General features: G+C 35.9%; 2 protein-coding genes across 2 annotated transcripts in view; both read left to right on the top strand.

Moving 5' to 3' along the window:
- The first annotated feature begins 9 nt into the window (after nt 1–9).
- sh3bp5la (SH3-binding domain protein 5-like, a) lies at nt 10–7,094 on the top strand. The gene is made up of 6 exons (XM_084125770.1): nt 10–578; nt 1,102–1,164; nt 2,417–2,545; nt 2,660–2,818; nt 3,726–3,899; nt 5,517–7,094. The coding sequence occupies exons 1-6, from the start codon at nt 363–365 to the stop codon at nt 6,075–6,077; spliced, it is 1,302 nt and encodes a 433-aa protein (XP_083981896.1). The 5' UTR covers nt 10–362; the 3' UTR covers nt 6,078–7,094.
- A 4,444-nt stretch (nt 7,095–11,538) lies between these two features.
- The window catches only part of gabbr1a (gamma-aminobutyric acid (GABA) B receptor, 1a), a 58,923-nt gene continuing 52,911 nt past the window's right edge, over nt 11,539–17,550 (top strand). Inside the window, exons 1-2 of the mRNA XM_084125378.1 lie at nt 11,539–11,678; nt 13,780–13,866. Of these exons, the coding sequence (XP_083981504.1) occupies nt 13,788–13,866 (79 nt within the window). The 5' untranslated portion in view covers nt 11,539–11,678; nt 13,780–13,787. The remainder of the gene's footprint in view (nt 11,679–13,779; nt 13,867–17,550) is intronic.

Here is a 17,550-nt window from a genome sequence, read left to right as displayed (position 1 = left end):
TTTGGTTTCGCGTTTTCTATTTACCTCACTTGAGTATCTCATTTCGAATTATTGAATGGTGGAAGCAGTTCGATGTTAGCCATGGGGTAAATTTGTGATAAATGAATGGACTTTAGACGATTTTTGGTCATGTAATCTCCATATTACCTTTCATGGAACTTTTAAACTCGTCAATCCGGTTTATTTATTTCCTGATAGTCATTTGCAGTAGCGAGAAAGCTAAACTACCATAGAAATGAAGAAAGGCAAATACATTTAAAATATAGACAAGGGACGTTACCTCTCTTTTTCGCTTTCGATCTGATAGTTTGCGCCTTGTTAATCGGCAACATTTGATCTCGGATATCTGAAGAGGCCTGTAAATGGATCCAGCGGCTTTGCGTGAAAGTCCTGCGGGTTCAGGAGCAATTTCGGTGGAGGAGAGAGGAGGAAATGAGGCGGAGGAGGAGGTGACTGAGGACGGCAGAGAAGCTGATGGGGAATCCGAGGAAACAGAGATGGAGAGGAAAGACTGCGAGAGATCTACATGTCCAGATGAAAACTCACTCACCGAGGAGGAACTGGATCCCAGAATACAGGTAAACTGACATGTGAAAGTTCTGGTACAACACTGTTCATTGATGTTATTTATTAATATTCGTTAAAACGCTTTGATCCAAAACCAAGCCGTCCACGAGCAAGCTATTAAATATCTTGTACCTCTTTAGCAAATTCTTAATTAATTAACAAATATTATATGTTCAACAGATTTGAAGTTCGTGTACGTTAAGTTATGAATGTATGTAACGTTACCGGACATGTTTGTTCTTTATTATTACTATTTTCATTATTATTATGTCATAAAATCACCTGTTATATTATATATTCTTTATATTCCCTTTGCTTCCTAGATTCACCATCACCACTTTGGGCATTATATAATAATAATAATGTTAGTTATTATAAAGTTTTACCAAATGTATTTTAATGAAGTTATTATAATCTCAAAAAATCTTCGGTTTCTGGGTCACCCTTATTTTGTATTGAACCACAAACCTTTAAATCAACACTGAAGATCATTAACTGTTGTGCGATTGTCATCTGCTGTGTTTCTGTGTCTAGGAGGAACTAGAGCGCCTGAATGAGGCCAGCGAGGAGATCAACAAGATGGAACTGGAGCTCCAAGTATGTGGAAGTTCAGAATGCTTTTGGGGGAAAATGGTTCCTTACTTCAGAGACATTTGAAACGGTTTTGTGCTTTGAAAGGCATAGTTCACCCTAAAAAAACAAAAAAAGGTCATAATTTTGGCTACTCACCCTGGTGTTGTTGTAATGCAGTATACTGTTGTTTTTCGGACAACAAAAGGAGAAAATTTACCGCTCGTGCTCATCCATATATTGACCAGCCCAGCATTAAGCTTTTAAAAAACAAGCAACAGAATTCTCCCATGCAGCAATGCTGTATATTCCTAGTGTTCTGGGGGTATACGATAGAGTTTGGCAAAAAACAAACCAAAATTGGAAGTATTATTATTATTAATACATTATTATTAATTAATGAAAAATTATTAATGAAAATCCTGACTTTGGATGGTCTTCTGTGCACGGCTGCAAGTTCATGGGACTCTATTACTCACCCAAAAAAACAATCTGTGTACTTTCTTCAATGAGCTGATCATCTCCAGTCCAGACCGTAACTCTATTAGTCCGATGACAGTCAGAATGTGAACGCGATAACTTCTTGTTTCGAAGAACAAAATGGATGTGGATTGTATTTCATGTCGCGTTTTTATTGATCTTGATGTCTCACAAATATGCCTTTTCTGGCCAAGTCGGAGTGAACTGCGGCACTAAAAGCTTGACACTTAGCTTGATCAAGAACGAGTGTACATGATTATAATCTCAGGTTTTAGATAGACTTTACTCGGGATCCACTCGGCAACCTTTCTGCTACTAGCCTAGTTTGATTATTAAACATTAAGCAACACATAGTGTTATTTTAGTATCATTGAGATGCTATAATAGTTTTTATTAATATTCTGAGTTTTATTTTTATATTTTGTTTTCATTTTAATGTTAAAATTTTAGTAATTTTAATGTGCCCTTTTTATATTTTTTGTTAATGTCTTTTTTATATATGTCTTTATAGTTTTTATTAAATGTTGCCTTTGCAACTAGCTGAAATAAATTGTTTATCTATTTTTTTTATATTTTATTTCAGTTAACATTTATTTTATTTCAAGTAACAAAAATGTTTATTTTATGGTTTTAGTTTTAATTACCTATAATAACCACCCTATATAAAGCAGATACGATTATGATTTTCCCTCTCTTGGATGCCAAACAAGATTAACAGTAACGATTGATCTTGCTTGATACACACACTTTATTTATTATTAACTTGTTGTGAATGGTATGTGTCTATTTTTGTTGTCAGGAGTTTCGGTCCAGCCACAGGAGGATAATGAACGAATCTGTGCTTAAACTCAAGGCCAAAAGTTCAGAACTGGGGTCCTGCATCGAGAAGGCCAGGCCTTACTATGAGGCACGCAGGAAAGCAAAGGAGGTACCCGGGCACACACTCTCTGTTTAGCCTTCCGGAAAACCTATCCTCACAACCTTCACCTGATAAAATGCTATTGTCTCTTCAATACAATATGGTTGGTTTCACTCTTCTTAGGCCCAGCAGGAGACCCAGAAAGCCGCGCTCAGCTTTGAGAGAGCGGTGTCCATGCACTCGGCTGCTCGAGAGATGGTCCATGTGGCTGAACAGGGCCTCACTGCGGTCAAGACGCTGGATCCAACCTGGCAAGAGATGTTGAATCATGCTACCTCAAAGGTATGCCACTTTCCCTCAGCTTCTCGTATCAAGTGGTATCAAGCAGTTAAGTCTCTAACCTTGAACTTTGAGCATGTTTTCTTACTGAGCCGACTTGACGGAATCATGTATCATAACAGCATTCTGCATAATTTTGCAAGTACATATGTGTGTGTGTGTGTGTATATATATATATACAGTACAGGTAAAAAGTTTGGAAACATTACTATTTTTAATGTTTTTGAAAGAAGTTTCTTCTGCTCATCAAGCCTGCATTTATTTAGTAAAATAACATAGTAAAGAAGATTTATATTATTAGAAAATATTTTTTTGTTGTTGAATAAATGCAGTTCTTTTTAACCTTTTATTCATCAAATATATTAGGCAGCAGAACTGTTTCCAACATCATGATAAATCAGAATATTAGAATGATTTCTAAAGGATCATGTGATGTCATGACTGGATGTCACATGTGACACTGAAGACTGGACTTTAAAGTATAATAAATTGAAAACCAATTATTTTAAATTGTAATAATATATCACAATATTACATTTTTTTCTGTATTTTTGATCAAATAAATGCAGGCTTGATGAGCAGAAGAAACTTCTTTCAAAAACATTAAAAATAGTAATGTTTCCAAACTTTTGACCTGTACTGTGTGTATATATATATATATATATATATATATATATATATATATATATTATTATTATATAATATAATATTATATATATATATATATATATATATATAATATATTTTATGTATGTATGTGTGTGTGTGTATTTCATTGCACAAACAAAAGCCTGTATATGTACATAACAATATGTAACAAATGCACAATTAACCCCCCATATAACCCATAGAATCTGCAAGTACAAAAAGAACAAGGTCCAGTTCAAAAAACTTTTTCTGGGGTGTCCAGGTGAACGAGGCGGAGGAGGAGCGCATGAAGAGTGAACGCGAGCACATGCGTGTCACCCAGCTGTGTCAGGAGGCCGAAGCCCGCGTGCAGGAGCTGCAGAAGTCGCTGAAGAGATCCATCATGAAGTCCAAGTCTTACTTCGAGCTTAAGGCTCAGTTCAATGACATTCTAGAGGTGTGTTGCGATCTCATTACAGTTGCACAGTGGGCTCCACAAATATTGGCAGCCTGGGTAAATATGAGCAAAACTGACTGTGAAAACTTATTTGTGCAGTTTATCCTCTTAGTTTTTCATTTAAGATATTCACAAAAATCTAAGCTTTAATTAAAGTCAAACAATTGTAAGAAAGAAATTCTTTTCATAAAACAATTTTTTCCCCCTGAAATATATGTACAATTAGCGGCACCCAATCATTTAATACTTTGTGCAACCTCTCTTTGCCAAGATGACAGCTATGGATCTTCATATTGAATCTTCATATTATTCAGGTTGATAAACATATGCAAGAGATCTGAGAGAATTCCTCCATACAGAATCTCTCCAGATCCTCCAGATTCAGAGGTCCATGCTCATGGACTCTTTTCTTCAGCTCATCCAACAGGTTTTTATGGGGTTTGAGTCAGGGGACTGCTATGTTCTAAGATAGTCTATTTCATGATTTGTCCAGTTCAACAACCTTTTGTCACACATCATTACTGGTCTTTCCCACAGTGATGGATGACTATAGGAATTGTCCCTTCATATTTAGAGCCCAGTGAAACAGGAAGTCATCATGACTTAACACTTATGTATTTCTGATCACTAAGTTGAACTTAAAAATATTCCATATGAATGGGAATATACTTAAGTGAGTTGTATTTGTGGTATAAATATTTTGGAGAAAAAACATTGCATTTATCCCACATTTATATTTTGTGTATATTAACTTTAATTAAAGGTTAGATTTTTGTGAATAATTAGAATGAAAGACTAGAATGAAAAGATTAGAATTAAAGAGTAAAAATGGAAAAAAACAAACTCTCATAGTCAGTTTTGCTCATATTTACCAAGGATGCCAATATTTGTGTTGCCCACTGTATAGTGTTGGTGTTGAAAAATAGGGCCATGCCTACTAAAATTGAATGAATAGATTAACCAAAAAGGAAAATCTGGTCATCATTTACTCTCCTTCATGTCCTTCCAAACCCATATTACTTTTTTCTTTTTTTAATACATAAAAGCAGTCCATAAATGACTTTTTGCGCAATATTTCAAGACTTCTGAATCTCTAAAATAGCTTTTTATTTAATTTTTGATTCTATTTTATTGTAATGTTATTAATATTTTTTGTAATTCCCCCCCCCCAGTTTTAGTCATTTCGTTACGTGCTTTTGTCATTAATAATATTGCTGTTTGGGTTTCATTTATTTTAATTTCAGTTTTATTTATTATTTATTTCCAGTTAATAATTTTCAACTAAGCTTCAGCTCAAACTTATTTCAGTTTATTGCCAAGGCAACTCTAATTTTCATTTAGTTTCAGTTTTTAAGCTAATATTTATATTTAATTTTTATTTCAGCTTTATTTCAAATAACAATAATAGTTTTAGTTAATGATTATAACCCTCATACAAGCAAACAAATTTTTAACAAATTTAAACTGTTATTGTTGCCATAGCTCAACATGAAGGTGAGTAAATGATGACCATTTTTATTTAGATTAATATGGTCTATGGTTGATTGATTAAGATTTATTATTCACCATTCACAGTTAAAGTATGTGAGCTGAACATAGTCAAAAATGTTTTTGTAGGAGCACAAGTCAAAAATTTTAGAGTTAGAGAATCATATTTCCAAAGCCAAGTTGAACTACTCCAGCACCTTGCGCCAGCTGGAGCAAATCAGCGAGGAGATTCATGCCCAGAGGGAGCAGGAGCGACCAAAGGACGGACCAATCAAATCGTGCGGTGGGCGGAGCCCTCCTGTAGGAGCAGAGGCAATCAGCAGCATGGGTACCGAAGGCGGAGCTTGTGGAGGCTACCCGAGACCAAGCGATTGGGTGGATGGGAAAGAAGGCGTGACTAGCACCAGAGAGTGGGTGGAGACGCATCAAAACTCCAGGTGGGTGGACATGGGAAGAGCTGAGGTGACCAAATCTGGTTCAGACTCTCTTTCCATCGTCAGCTACCAGACCATCATCTCCGATCTTGGAAAGTATGACTCAGTCGAACACCTCGGTCGTCTCAGCAGTAACATCAGTCTCTCAGGGGAGGAGGGGGAGAGAGACGGGATGGAGAACGATAAAAAATGTACAAAAAATTTAGACATTTCAGAGGAGTTTCTCAAACAACACATGAGAAGTGTCAGTTTATGAGTGCATCCATGAATGATGTTTTCCTTACACGAGGAGCTTGTTTCTTGACTGACAGAGCAACTCTTAATTATTATTTATTGTTGAGCCTTTTTTATTAGTACTTGAGAAAGACAAAAGAGAATGATGATAATAATAATAATTATTATTTTAAATTATTTTTTTACCCAACCATCACATGAGAAGTTTGTCCTGTTTGAGTATCTCAAATAAAGTGGTAAATGACTGACAATATTTGCAAGGCTAGTAACCCTGCTGTTCAACTGAATTATAAAATACAACAAATATATTTTTTCATCCTAATATTTTTCTATGCAAATGTATAAAACCTTATTATTATAGTCTCTATAGCTGACATAATGATACAATGAGGCTTATCGGATTTTACTGACCGCTGATGAACTTTAGTTCACTTACTGACATAATCACTCTTTAAAGGTAAAATGCCATTAATCATAATGCTAAGCTCTAAAATGTCACCGATTTTTTCTTTTTATTTGAATATATTAATCCCATGCTGACTTAGAAATAGTGGTTTACAAAAAGTGCTTTGTGCCCCAGCGACACACTGTACACTTTCCAATCAAATCCTATAGTTCTTAATGCACGCATGAGGTTCGCTTTATGTTCGTCTCATTTGCATTAGTGCACTCCGGCCTTTTTATAAGAAGAAACATTGATAATGACAGAAGTACAGATTTTGTGAAGTTGGAGAAATGAAGTGATTTTTATTCTCAGTGCAGGGTTTGTAAAACACCCGCTGCTGATCATTTTGATGTTTTGCTGTTTAAGACAATCACTTTTCTACATTTCAGGATTTATTTTCATTTAATGAATTTCAAGTGTCTTTAAATGCTGTTTGTCTTGATTATCTGAGAGTCTTTGTTCATTCAGTGTGCTTTATACATCTTGGCTATTTTGATATTATTATGTTTATATTATTGTATTTAACGTGTTCTGTGTGAAGATGTGCACAGTGGTGATGTCTGATGGAACAATAAATGTATATGTATGAATTTATATTATTTTGGAGATTTTTTTAGTTCTATTTTAGTATCTACTTTTTTGAAGGCAAGTCAGAAATTGAGATATTAAGATCATATGTGCAGAATATATATACATACAGTACCTGTCAAAAGTCCGTAAACATTACAATTATCTAAACAATAAGAGAAACAACAAAATTATCTTATGTTCACTACGTTGCATTTATTTAATCAAAAATACAGTAAAAACTGTATATTGCAAAATATTAAAAATTGTTTTTTATTTGAATATACTGTATTTTGAAATGTAATTTATTCGTGTGATGGTAAAGCTGAATTTTCAGCATCATTACTCCAGTCTTCAGTGTCACATGATCCTTCAGAAATCACTCTAATATGATGATCTGGAGCTTAAGAAACATTTCTTATTATTATCGATGTTGAAAACAGTAAGTGTGCTGCTTAATGTTTTTGTGGAAATGGTGATACTTTGGTATCTTTGATGAATAGAAAGTTCAATGAACAGCATTTATTTTTTTAATAAATATATTTATTAAAGCCTTTATTAAATAGAAAACTTTTGTTACATTATAAATATCTTCACTGTCACTTTTGATCAATTTAATGCATCCTATAATAAATAAAAGTATTAATTTCTCTCTTTTTTTAAATCTTAACACAAATGTTTGAATGGTATCACAATTTCCTCAAAAATATTAAGCAGCACAACTATTTTCAATAATTTCAGTAGCATCAAATCATATTAGAATGATTTCTGAAGGATCATGTGACACTGAAGACTGGAGTAATGATGCTGAAAATTCTGCTTTGATCACAGGAATAAATTACATTCAAATAAAAAACAGTTCTTTTAATTTTTAATATTTTGCAGTACTACTGTATTTTTGATTAAATAAATGCAGCCCTGGTTAGCATAAGAGACATCTTTCAAAAACATGAAACTTTTTTTATTGTTTTCAAACTTTTGACAGGTACTGTACAGTCTGGAGGGTGTAGGTTCAATTAAACAGGAGTACATTATATTGGAACGATGAATACACTAAACTTGGTTAAGATATTAAAATGACAAAATTATTTGGCAAGAAAGGCAAATTCCAGCATATAATAATATAATCGGTTTTATTGTATTATGAAAAAAAACAAAAAGCTCACAGGAAATAAAGCATACATTGACTACAGTGTAATCAGTTATTAATATTTAGTCATTGACTCCCTAAACTTTGCGCATGTGTCGTGATTAACTTCTCTACAATCCTCCAAAAGTTTTTCCCAATGTTTAGATTCACGGGTGGACCTGCATGACTTATCACAATTCAGGTTTATAATTCCACAAAGGTTTAAGAACAGGGGACTGAGGAGGCACTTAAAAACTTGATCACTTTCATTGCGAGCAACTTTTAGCCATTTCAACAAAATCCTCCTTGGTTGCAGAGGACAGCTTCTTCCATCTAGCCATTTTCACAAAAAATATACAATTGAAACGTGAAACGTGTACATTAGTTTTACACTCCAGACACAACATCACAAAATGCATTCAACATATTTTATATTTAATAAGCTACATTTTAAAAGTGTCCATATATACACACGCACACACACAGCACATCCTTGTTATCCAGGTGTTGTAAATTTAATTCAGGGTTCATCTGCCAGCAAATGTCGTTCCTGATTTGAATAAACTGCCACCATCAAAAGTGCAAGGGCAGAGAAGGTCCACAGTCCTCTCCTCTGATATGAAAGTGAAGCTCCAGCAGATGACTGAAATAAGACTTTGACTGTAATTTATTCTCTCTGAAGTCATCCTTGCGCTCTTTCTCTGGCAACTTGTACCATCCTGTCAGTTCTTACACCGCATCTGCTTATACCTTCCTGACTCCTGAGCTGTTTAGATGCTGATAAAGAAAGAGACGAAAATATTTCAAAGTCCTTTTCCTTGCCCTGGTCTGTGTGCAATCTGATTATGACTATTGCCTTTTTACCTTTTCCTGCCTATTTTAGAATTATAACATTTTATATATTTTCATAATTGTTTTGTTTACTGACTAATCTTAAAGTCTTTCTTTCTTAAGAGTGTACTTGGAACAAGAAAAAAATGTTTAACTTAAAAAAGTAAGTTCTTGTTCTGCCTTAAAATGTTTAAGTTTACTCAACTCAAAAAGTTTTCACTTAGTAAAATTACACATTTCAAGTTCACTAAATTTAAAATTTTAAGGCAGCACGAATACTTATACTTTTTAAGTTGAAACATATATATTTTTTTACAGTGTAACAACTAACTGATTATTTTAATATGAGGATCAAGCTCATTCTGACATCATTTATATATATATATAAAAGTGTATCATAGCAGAAAATCTGCACTGAGAAGGTTATTTATTTGCATCTATGGTTCCATGTAGAACTTTTAACATCCATGGAACCTTTCATGTGGAAATACGTTCTTCAAATTGTTCTTCATAAGGAAAAAATAACTGTTCATTAAGAGGTATTTTGGGGAACCAAAAATGTTTCTTCAATGGTAGCAACTACACTGAACAAAATTATAAACGCAACACTTTTGTTTTTTCCCCCATTTTTCATGAGCTGAACTCAAAAATCTAAGACTTTTTCTATGTACACAAAAGGCCTATTTCTCTCAAATATTGTCCACAAATCTGTCTAAATCTGTGTTAGTGAGCACTTCTCCTTTGCCGAGATAATCCATCCACCTCACAGGTGTGGCATATCAAGATGCACATTTTACAGTGGCCTTTTATTGTGGCCAGCCTAAGGCACACCTGTGCAATAATCATGCTGTCTAATCAGCATCTTGATATGCCACACCTGTGAGATGGATGGATTATGTCGGCAAAGGAGAAGTGCTCACTAACACAGATTTAGACAGATTTGTGAACAATATTTGAGAGAAATAGGCCTTTTGTGTACATAGAAAAAGTCTTAGATCTTTGAGTTCAGCTCATGAAAAATGGGGGCAAAAACAAAAGTGTTGCGTTTATAATTTTGTTCAGTGTATGTGCAAACTCTCTTGGAACATTTATTTTTAAGAGTGTATTAAGGTCTGTGTGTGTGGTGCTATTTATGTGTTTTATTGATGTGTTATATTATTATGCATTTTATTCCAGGACATTTGTCATAGAACACATGAGATTATATTAAACAATTTAAAACTTACGAGAACAATTTGCATAGAACTAAAGTTAAACATTGTCTTACTTGGTCATCTAAATAGGTCAATGAAGGCAGAGTTGACATTTTTAAGATTAGTGGACATTTTTAGTTCATTCATTTAACCTCATTCTGCTAACACCTCATTTTTTACAGTGAAGTTCGTCTTGAAAATAGACTCTTTGGAAGGATTCATCTCTTCTCAATTATTAAAGAGAAAAGTATAAATAGACGACTGTGCCCATAATGAATAGCTTAGAGGAACAGAAGACAATTCTGGAGGAAAGGAAAACTAATATAAAATTTATATCTAACTGTATGTCCATATGTGTTTGCACATACATATTCACTCTGCAAAGATTAGTAAACAAAGGGTTTAAACAGTGTTAAATAAATATTAATGTTGTTTATTTAAATAGAGGCCAAATGTGACTTTAAGAATAAAATTGGGTGCTCTACAGAACAAAATAATGAATGTTTTAATGTGTTTTTTAAACTTGGTCTTAAAGGGATAGTTCACCCAAAAATGAAAATTCTGTCATAGTTTACTCACCCTAAAGTTGTTCCAAACCTGTATGAATTTATTTCTTCTGCTGAACACAAAACAAGATATTGTTCTTTAACCAAAATTGTTCTTTTTTTCTTCTTCCATATACCAAGGAAGTCAATGGGGTCAACTGTTTGGTAACCCATATTCTTCAAAAGATCTTTTTTTGTGTTCAGCAGAAGAATGAAACATACTTGAGGGTGAGTAAATGATGACAGAATTTTCATTTTTGGGTGAACTATCCCTTTAAGAACTATTTTATCTCTGTATATAAATATATGTAAATCAATCATTGGTGAAACTATTGTAATGAATTAATTGACACATAATAATTCAAATAATACAAAAGAGACAGAAAATACAAAACAGGGTAAATAATTCATTTAAATGTATTTTAATTATCCACATAGTCTAATAACATTATAAAACGCAAATATATAAAATAAAGTATATAAAGAAAATAATACAAAATAGGTTATAAAAGTAGTTCTCAATTATGTAGGGATAGGCCTACACTGAGCACAGAAGATGCCTCGTGATGCAAGGATAAAATGACGTACGCTGCGTTCCCCCGTTACGTCACAAGTAAGTGAGATTGAGGAGGGAGTGGGGAAAAAAAGAAGGAAGGAAGGAGGAAGGATGAGCGCTATGAAGATAATGTTACTCTATGTAGCCTGTGATTTACACCTGCGATGATCTAATGAAAAGCAATACAGACCCTTCTCTAAAAGCCATAAAGCAATCCGCAAATGTGATGCACAGATTCGCAAGATCAAAGCGACATCGCGCTTAGTGTGGATATTACATTTAAACTCTCACTGAACGGAAATTGTGTTTCTTTTCTTCGGGTCGGTCCTGCTGCTGGAGCTGCACTGGGCCTTTACTGTGAGTAAAACACTTTAACATGATGTCTGCGCTTGTTTGAGTTTCGTTTGTGTTTCGCATGTGTTTCATTTGAAGAAGTGGCTCACGGCTGTTGGATATATTTCGTTTAACGAACCGAACTCGTAGTATGCTTTGCACGGGACACAAAACTTCACAAACGGTGCGCTTAAAGGTGTAGTAGACTAACTACAGTACGCTGACGACATTCGCAGCCATGTTAGTATGGAAACTTCAGGGAAGCATCATCCCTCACGACAACATATATTTTTAGACCAGAAAACGTCATATTATACAACACAACATTAGAATAATAAAGCAGCAGTGGTGAATCTTTATGGGGACCAGCTGACAGGACTTGTCCTTGGTGCTGAAAATATTTCTCCTAACCTCAGCAAACCCTTAACCGAGCCAATATCACATTCATGACACTGTCTGAGGAGATGTATTTTTAATGTTTGATATCTGAAATATAAGCTAAAGCTATTAGTGCAATAGTGCAAATTATTATTCATTGTATAGACTAAAAGTCACATAGAAGTATAAAAAGGGAGATTTAATGTCAAAAGAATTCAATATAAAAATATAGCAGAAAGATGATTCATATCTGATAAATTTAAGTAAATAGAAGAAGGGTAAATGACTTGAGCATGTGAGGTCAATCATATAAAAAACATTTGAGCATTTTTTTAGGTTTTGTCTGAAAAAGAAAGAACATTCTTTATGTCAATACAAACAGCTGTTTCAAAACAAGAAATAATGTCTTGCTTTATATATAGTTTGGCAAGATTTGTTTATAATGTTTAAAAAGGAAAATAAGAAAAATGAAATTCTTTATTTATCAAATATAAATCTCTCATTATCTGATGAAGATTTGACATAACAGACGCTCGAATATTGAACAAGACAAAATAATAAACTCTAATAATAAAAAACAATAATAAATAATGAATTTATGAACCAATGAAGAAGACTAAATGAAAAAAACACCAACATTTGAGCGTATTTTGAAAGTTTTTGTCAAAGAAAAAAATAAAGAATATTCTTAATATAAATCTAAACAACTGTTTTAACATAAAAAAAACAAACCTCCATCCACATCCACTCCCTAGAGAACACCACATTCATGCAGCTGCCACAGTTTTATAAAGTCTCAATTCAATTTTAGCTGTTTAACAGTATATTTAAAAGTGCTAGGTAAAATATGAACTACAGGGACAATTAGGAAAATCAAAAAAGCCGAAAACCTATTTGTTCAACAGTGCAATGTAAACCAATCATTGTTAGTGCGTCCTGTTGGTCCTGTGCGTGTTTGGATTACTATAATCTCCGAACTCTGGATTTTCAAGTGTTGCGCTCCGCTGCCGTTCAGAATTAATGAGGTGGAGTGCTGTAGAGACATGTTTAAAGTTTAACTGATCCCTCTGATCCTCACCTCCCCGAATCATCTCCTGTCTCTTTCCCATGGAGTCCCCAAAGCTCTCCCTCCATCTCTATCTATCTATCTATCTATCTGTCTGTCTGTCTGTCTGTCTGTCTGTCTATCTATCTATCTATCTATCTATCTATCTATCTATCTATCTATCTATCTATCTATCTATCTATCTATCTATCTATCTATCTATCTATCTAGTTACATTGACCTCTGGGTTGAAGTGTATTCAATACAGAAGTCAATATTGATGAAAGCACTCTCTGTTCAATGCTTTGTCCTCTTGAAATGTCTTTATAAGTAGCTGTGTGTGTGTGTGTGTGTTAGACCCGTCTGCTAATGTTTGTGTTGCATGCTGTTGTTTGACCCACCCTGGATGTGCCTTTCCTCTTTAAGAGTGGTTGAGGGAAAGCTCATAAAATCTTTACAGTGTAGGGACAGCAAACTGCCTCCATGTTCCACGAATCCTCCTCCTCCTCCTCCATGACCGTGCGTGGTGTAATTAAATGAGACAGCAGGTTATTATTATGTTTAACACATCTTTATGCCAACAAGATCTTGTCATGCCACGAGCAGTTTTAATTGGGTTGAAATGAGTGTGAATTGTGACCTGCTGAAATCAAGCATATCATTAGTCATCTCTCTTTTTCTCTCTCTCTCATTCTTGTTCAGATGCAGTAATGGAGCAGCTATTATTTCTTGTAATTTTCTACTTGCTTCCTACTCTCATCTCGTCCATACATAATTCAACAACTGGAGGTAATGTGTGTGTGTGTGTGTGTGGACAATGTCTGGTCCGTGCATGTTGAATTTAACACCACAGAATGTCTAAAGTGACCCACCTCTGTTGCTTTGTGAGATTAGAGGGCGTTCTGTTTAGATTCTGGAAACTGCGTTTCATGGATTTCAAACAGCAATCTGCCCTCGTCCTCGTGGGATCATGTTCTGCCGGAACTATAGATGGAAAAAATGGATTGCAATGTCAGGTCTCCTTTTCATTGCGAAAGCAATATGTAGCCTACACAGTCTTGGTGAATCAAAGCAATTCAGTGTCACGTACAGTTCATCTCATAGGTTTACATCATACCCCTTGCAAGGCCTATATATATAGATTGGAATGTTAGATGGTTGTGATTTGCTTTTGCTGTGATCTCATGTGAGTGACAGGTTGTCCCGCCTTCACGTCGAAAAACACATCATCAAAGAAGAGAAGAGATGTCACTGCAATGAGATGGGGAGTTATTTTGATTAAAGATTATGAGGACACATGAATAAATAAATAAAAGCAAATGTGCATGGATGAATCATTTGTAATAAATACTGCAATATTAAATATAACCAAATATTAAATATAAATAGCATAATAATATAAAAGCAAATAACAAGTATTTTTTGTTTTCTTAGTGACTTTTGCACATTCACCAGAAATACTTATAGAGGACAAAAAAATATATAGAGGACATAAAACTCACTAAGTTTGTATCACTGAGTTTGTTTGCTCGTTCCAGACAGACTATGGCTATGTTCAGACTGTCAGTCCAGATCTGATCTTTATGCATATTCGATTGAAATCTGATCAGATATCGCTAGTGTGAACGGACAGAAATCACATGAAATGCGATTTAAAAAATAAATAAATCGGTTTCGAGCTACATTCATATGTGGTTTGATATCCCATTCAAATCGCATTTCTGGAAATCCACTTCAGTCTGCCTGCTCAGATCGGATTTTGCGTTGATTAGGCCTGTGTGACTTTCTCACGCCACGTAAAACGTAAACGTCAGACGTTGTTATAGACATGCTGAAAGTCGCTGCAGAAACAATATAGCACAGGTACGTCTGTAAGATGTCTGCTAAAGATCTGTTAATCTGGAAAGCATCTGCTGTGTAAAAACATCTGATAAACGTCTTAAGCCCCCCGGGGTCGACACACTTATCGACTGTAAAGCCGATTATGAATGTAATTTGATACTTACGACTGATCATGCCCAAACACGGCGAGTCGCGTTCAGTCGGTGTTCACAGTGGGTGTTTAAAATCTGCTGCAGTTGATGGAAACAGTCTGTAAGTGTGTTCAGTCTTAGAATGTTTCAGCTAGTCGTTAAAGGATGGTTCAGAGTAAAATCAACCTAGGGTCATTTGCACCATGACCTCGAGCCAAACAGAAGCCTTTTCTGTCATAGTGCAAAGGACCCTAGGTTGATTTTACTCCGAACCATCCCTTTAAGTGTGTTCCCGGCGTTAGAAAAAGCAGTTTTATATACATTATAAATCTTAAACATCTTCTAAATATCTATATGACATCTTACAGAAAACGTCCTGGAGACGTATTGCAGATGAGCAAGCACTCTTGCAGATGTAAATGCAGACATCAAATAGACGTCTCCGAGATGTACTTGTCCTATCAGGGGTGTTGTTGCAAAGTGCCGGATGAGCAGGAAATGACTAGCCTGGCAAGCCAGACCTACATCTGGCAACTCACCATAGACACGGCTCAATCGGAGAGGCGGGATAAACGGCTGTCTTTCAAATTCCCTCTGCACGCAATAGGACAACGCTTCAACCAACCAGAGCGTTTTCCCAACAGGAGTTGATATATTCAACTTTTGCCATATCTGGCCGGCAAAACTACGAACACATCTTCCTTTTTTTAAGAATGACTTAAGTGCTGTTCTATGCTCTTTTTTCAAAGAAAAACTTAACTCCAAGTCCTCCAGAGTCGCGGCCAAAGCCGATTCGAAAGATGTTCGCCAGCAGCAGCCGCCATTCTTTGTTTTCAAGTGGCAGGGAACCGTCGCAACTCTGTCGTCATTATGTTAAGCCCGCCGCGCCTACTCTATACACGACGTGATTGGCCTGACCCAATTTAGGTTTTTGCAGCTCGAAAGTCAATGGAGAGTTGCTAGACTGCCCTGGCTGCAAAATACATTTTGCTGCCGCTAGGGTGCGTCTAGATTTCTAGGCTAGGAAATGACAATATAATGCAGACATGTTTCGAAACCGGAGGAGACGACAGAGCAAAATAAAGCCATGAATTCCAGCCTCCTATGTTTCTGCTGCTGCCTCAGAAGACGCAGAAGTCCAGTCTGCGGCTACACATTTCCATGTTGTAAAATGTTGGACATGAGAGAACATCTCTATTGCGAACCCCTCCGTGTTGTGGTTTTTGTTGTTGTTTTTGGCGTATGCCTACGCAACGCCATTGCCATAGAAACCAATGCAGATATTTCCGGATAACGAAAGAGCAGCATGGACACACAAATCGGATCTGAACAGTTGCGATACACAGTGTGGACATCAATAGTTTCAAATAAGATTCCAATCGAATACACAAATACCGCTAATCAGATTTGGACTGACAGTCTGAACGTAGTCTTTCAGTCTGTGCATTAGTGACGCATTGGGGATTATCAGTGATCCACCATCAAGTCTTTATAAATGAGTGAGTCAATAAATCATTTATTAAAACTATTAGTTTAACAATACTGATTCATTCAGGAATGAATCAAGCGACTGATGTTATGAGTGAGTCATTGAATCATTCATTCAATTGATTAGTTTTTGTTCCACACCAATTCATTCAGTTCTGCCATGACAACTCTCAGAGAGATTGCGATGGTAATGATAATGGATATGGCAATGTTAATGTATTTGGGCTTTTCGGAATGGATCTGCTACGCTAAGATAGGGATGATTAGGAGACCATGATGATGGACAGAGGCCACTGGGCAAATTTGGTAAGGATGCCGGGGTTACACCCCTAGTCTTTTTCGAAGGACATCCTGGGATTTTTTATGACCACAGAGAGTTAGGACCTCGGTTTAAAGTCACACTATGCAGTTTCCGTTTTTCTCAAACAGCGACCCCTAGAGTCGCTGTGGAGTACTTGTATTTAACGTTACTGTCATAAATACCCCTCGCGCAGAGCCATCTCTGCACTCTTCCGACCGCGTTTTCTTCGTCGACTATGCCATGATTCACGTCTGAAATGCGTGCTAGTGTCTTCCATAGAGGCTGCTTCACATGTTGTTGATGTATGTGACGTCGTGCCGTAAAGCAAGTCGTGATTCTCGCGAGATTTGGTGGGGCGCCACCTCTCAAACTTGCATTGCTGGTTTTGCCAGCGGCGTCCCCCCCTGCTTTGCTATCGGGATGATTCGCCCTACTACGAGTTCGTTTACCTTCGAAATCATTAAGAAGCTGTTATATTAAGGTACAAATCTTGCATAGTGTGGCTTTTAACATCTAATCTGAAGGATGGTGCTTTTTGACAGTGTAGTGTCCCCATCACTATACTGGGGTGTTAGGACCCACACAGACCACAGGGTGAGCGCCCCCTGCTGGCCTCACTAACACCTCTTCCAGCAACAACCTGGTTTTCCCAGGAGATCTCCCACCCAGGTACTGACCAGACTCAACCCTTCAGTGGGCAACCACAACCAG

The sequence above is a fragment of the Abramis brama genome, assembly GCF_963993115.1.
Source record: "Abramis brama genome assembly, chromosome: 10".
NCBI classification, from domain to species: domain Eukaryota; kingdom Metazoa; phylum Chordata; class Actinopteri; order Cypriniformes; family Leuciscidae; genus Abramis; species Abramis brama.
The sequence above is the reverse complement of the archived record's forward strand: the minus strand, read 5'-3'. Positions and strand labels throughout refer to the sequence as shown.

What these genes read in the sequence shown, in the direction of transcription:
- sh3bp5la (XM_084125770.1), top strand. Translation starts at nt 363, where the DNA reads ATGGATCCAGCGGCTTTGCGTGAAAGTCCTGCGGGTTCAGGAGCAATT. An exon ending in AACTGGATCCCAGAATACAG is followed by an intron (nt 579 to 1,101) that starts GTAAACTGACAT and finishes TTCTGTGTCTAG; the next exon opens with GAGGAACTAGAGCGCCTGAA. An exon ending in CACGCAGGAAAGCAAAGGAG is followed by an intron (nt 2,546 to 2,659) that starts GTACCCGGGCAC and finishes CACTCTTCTTAG; the next exon opens with GCCCAGCAGGAGACCCAGAA.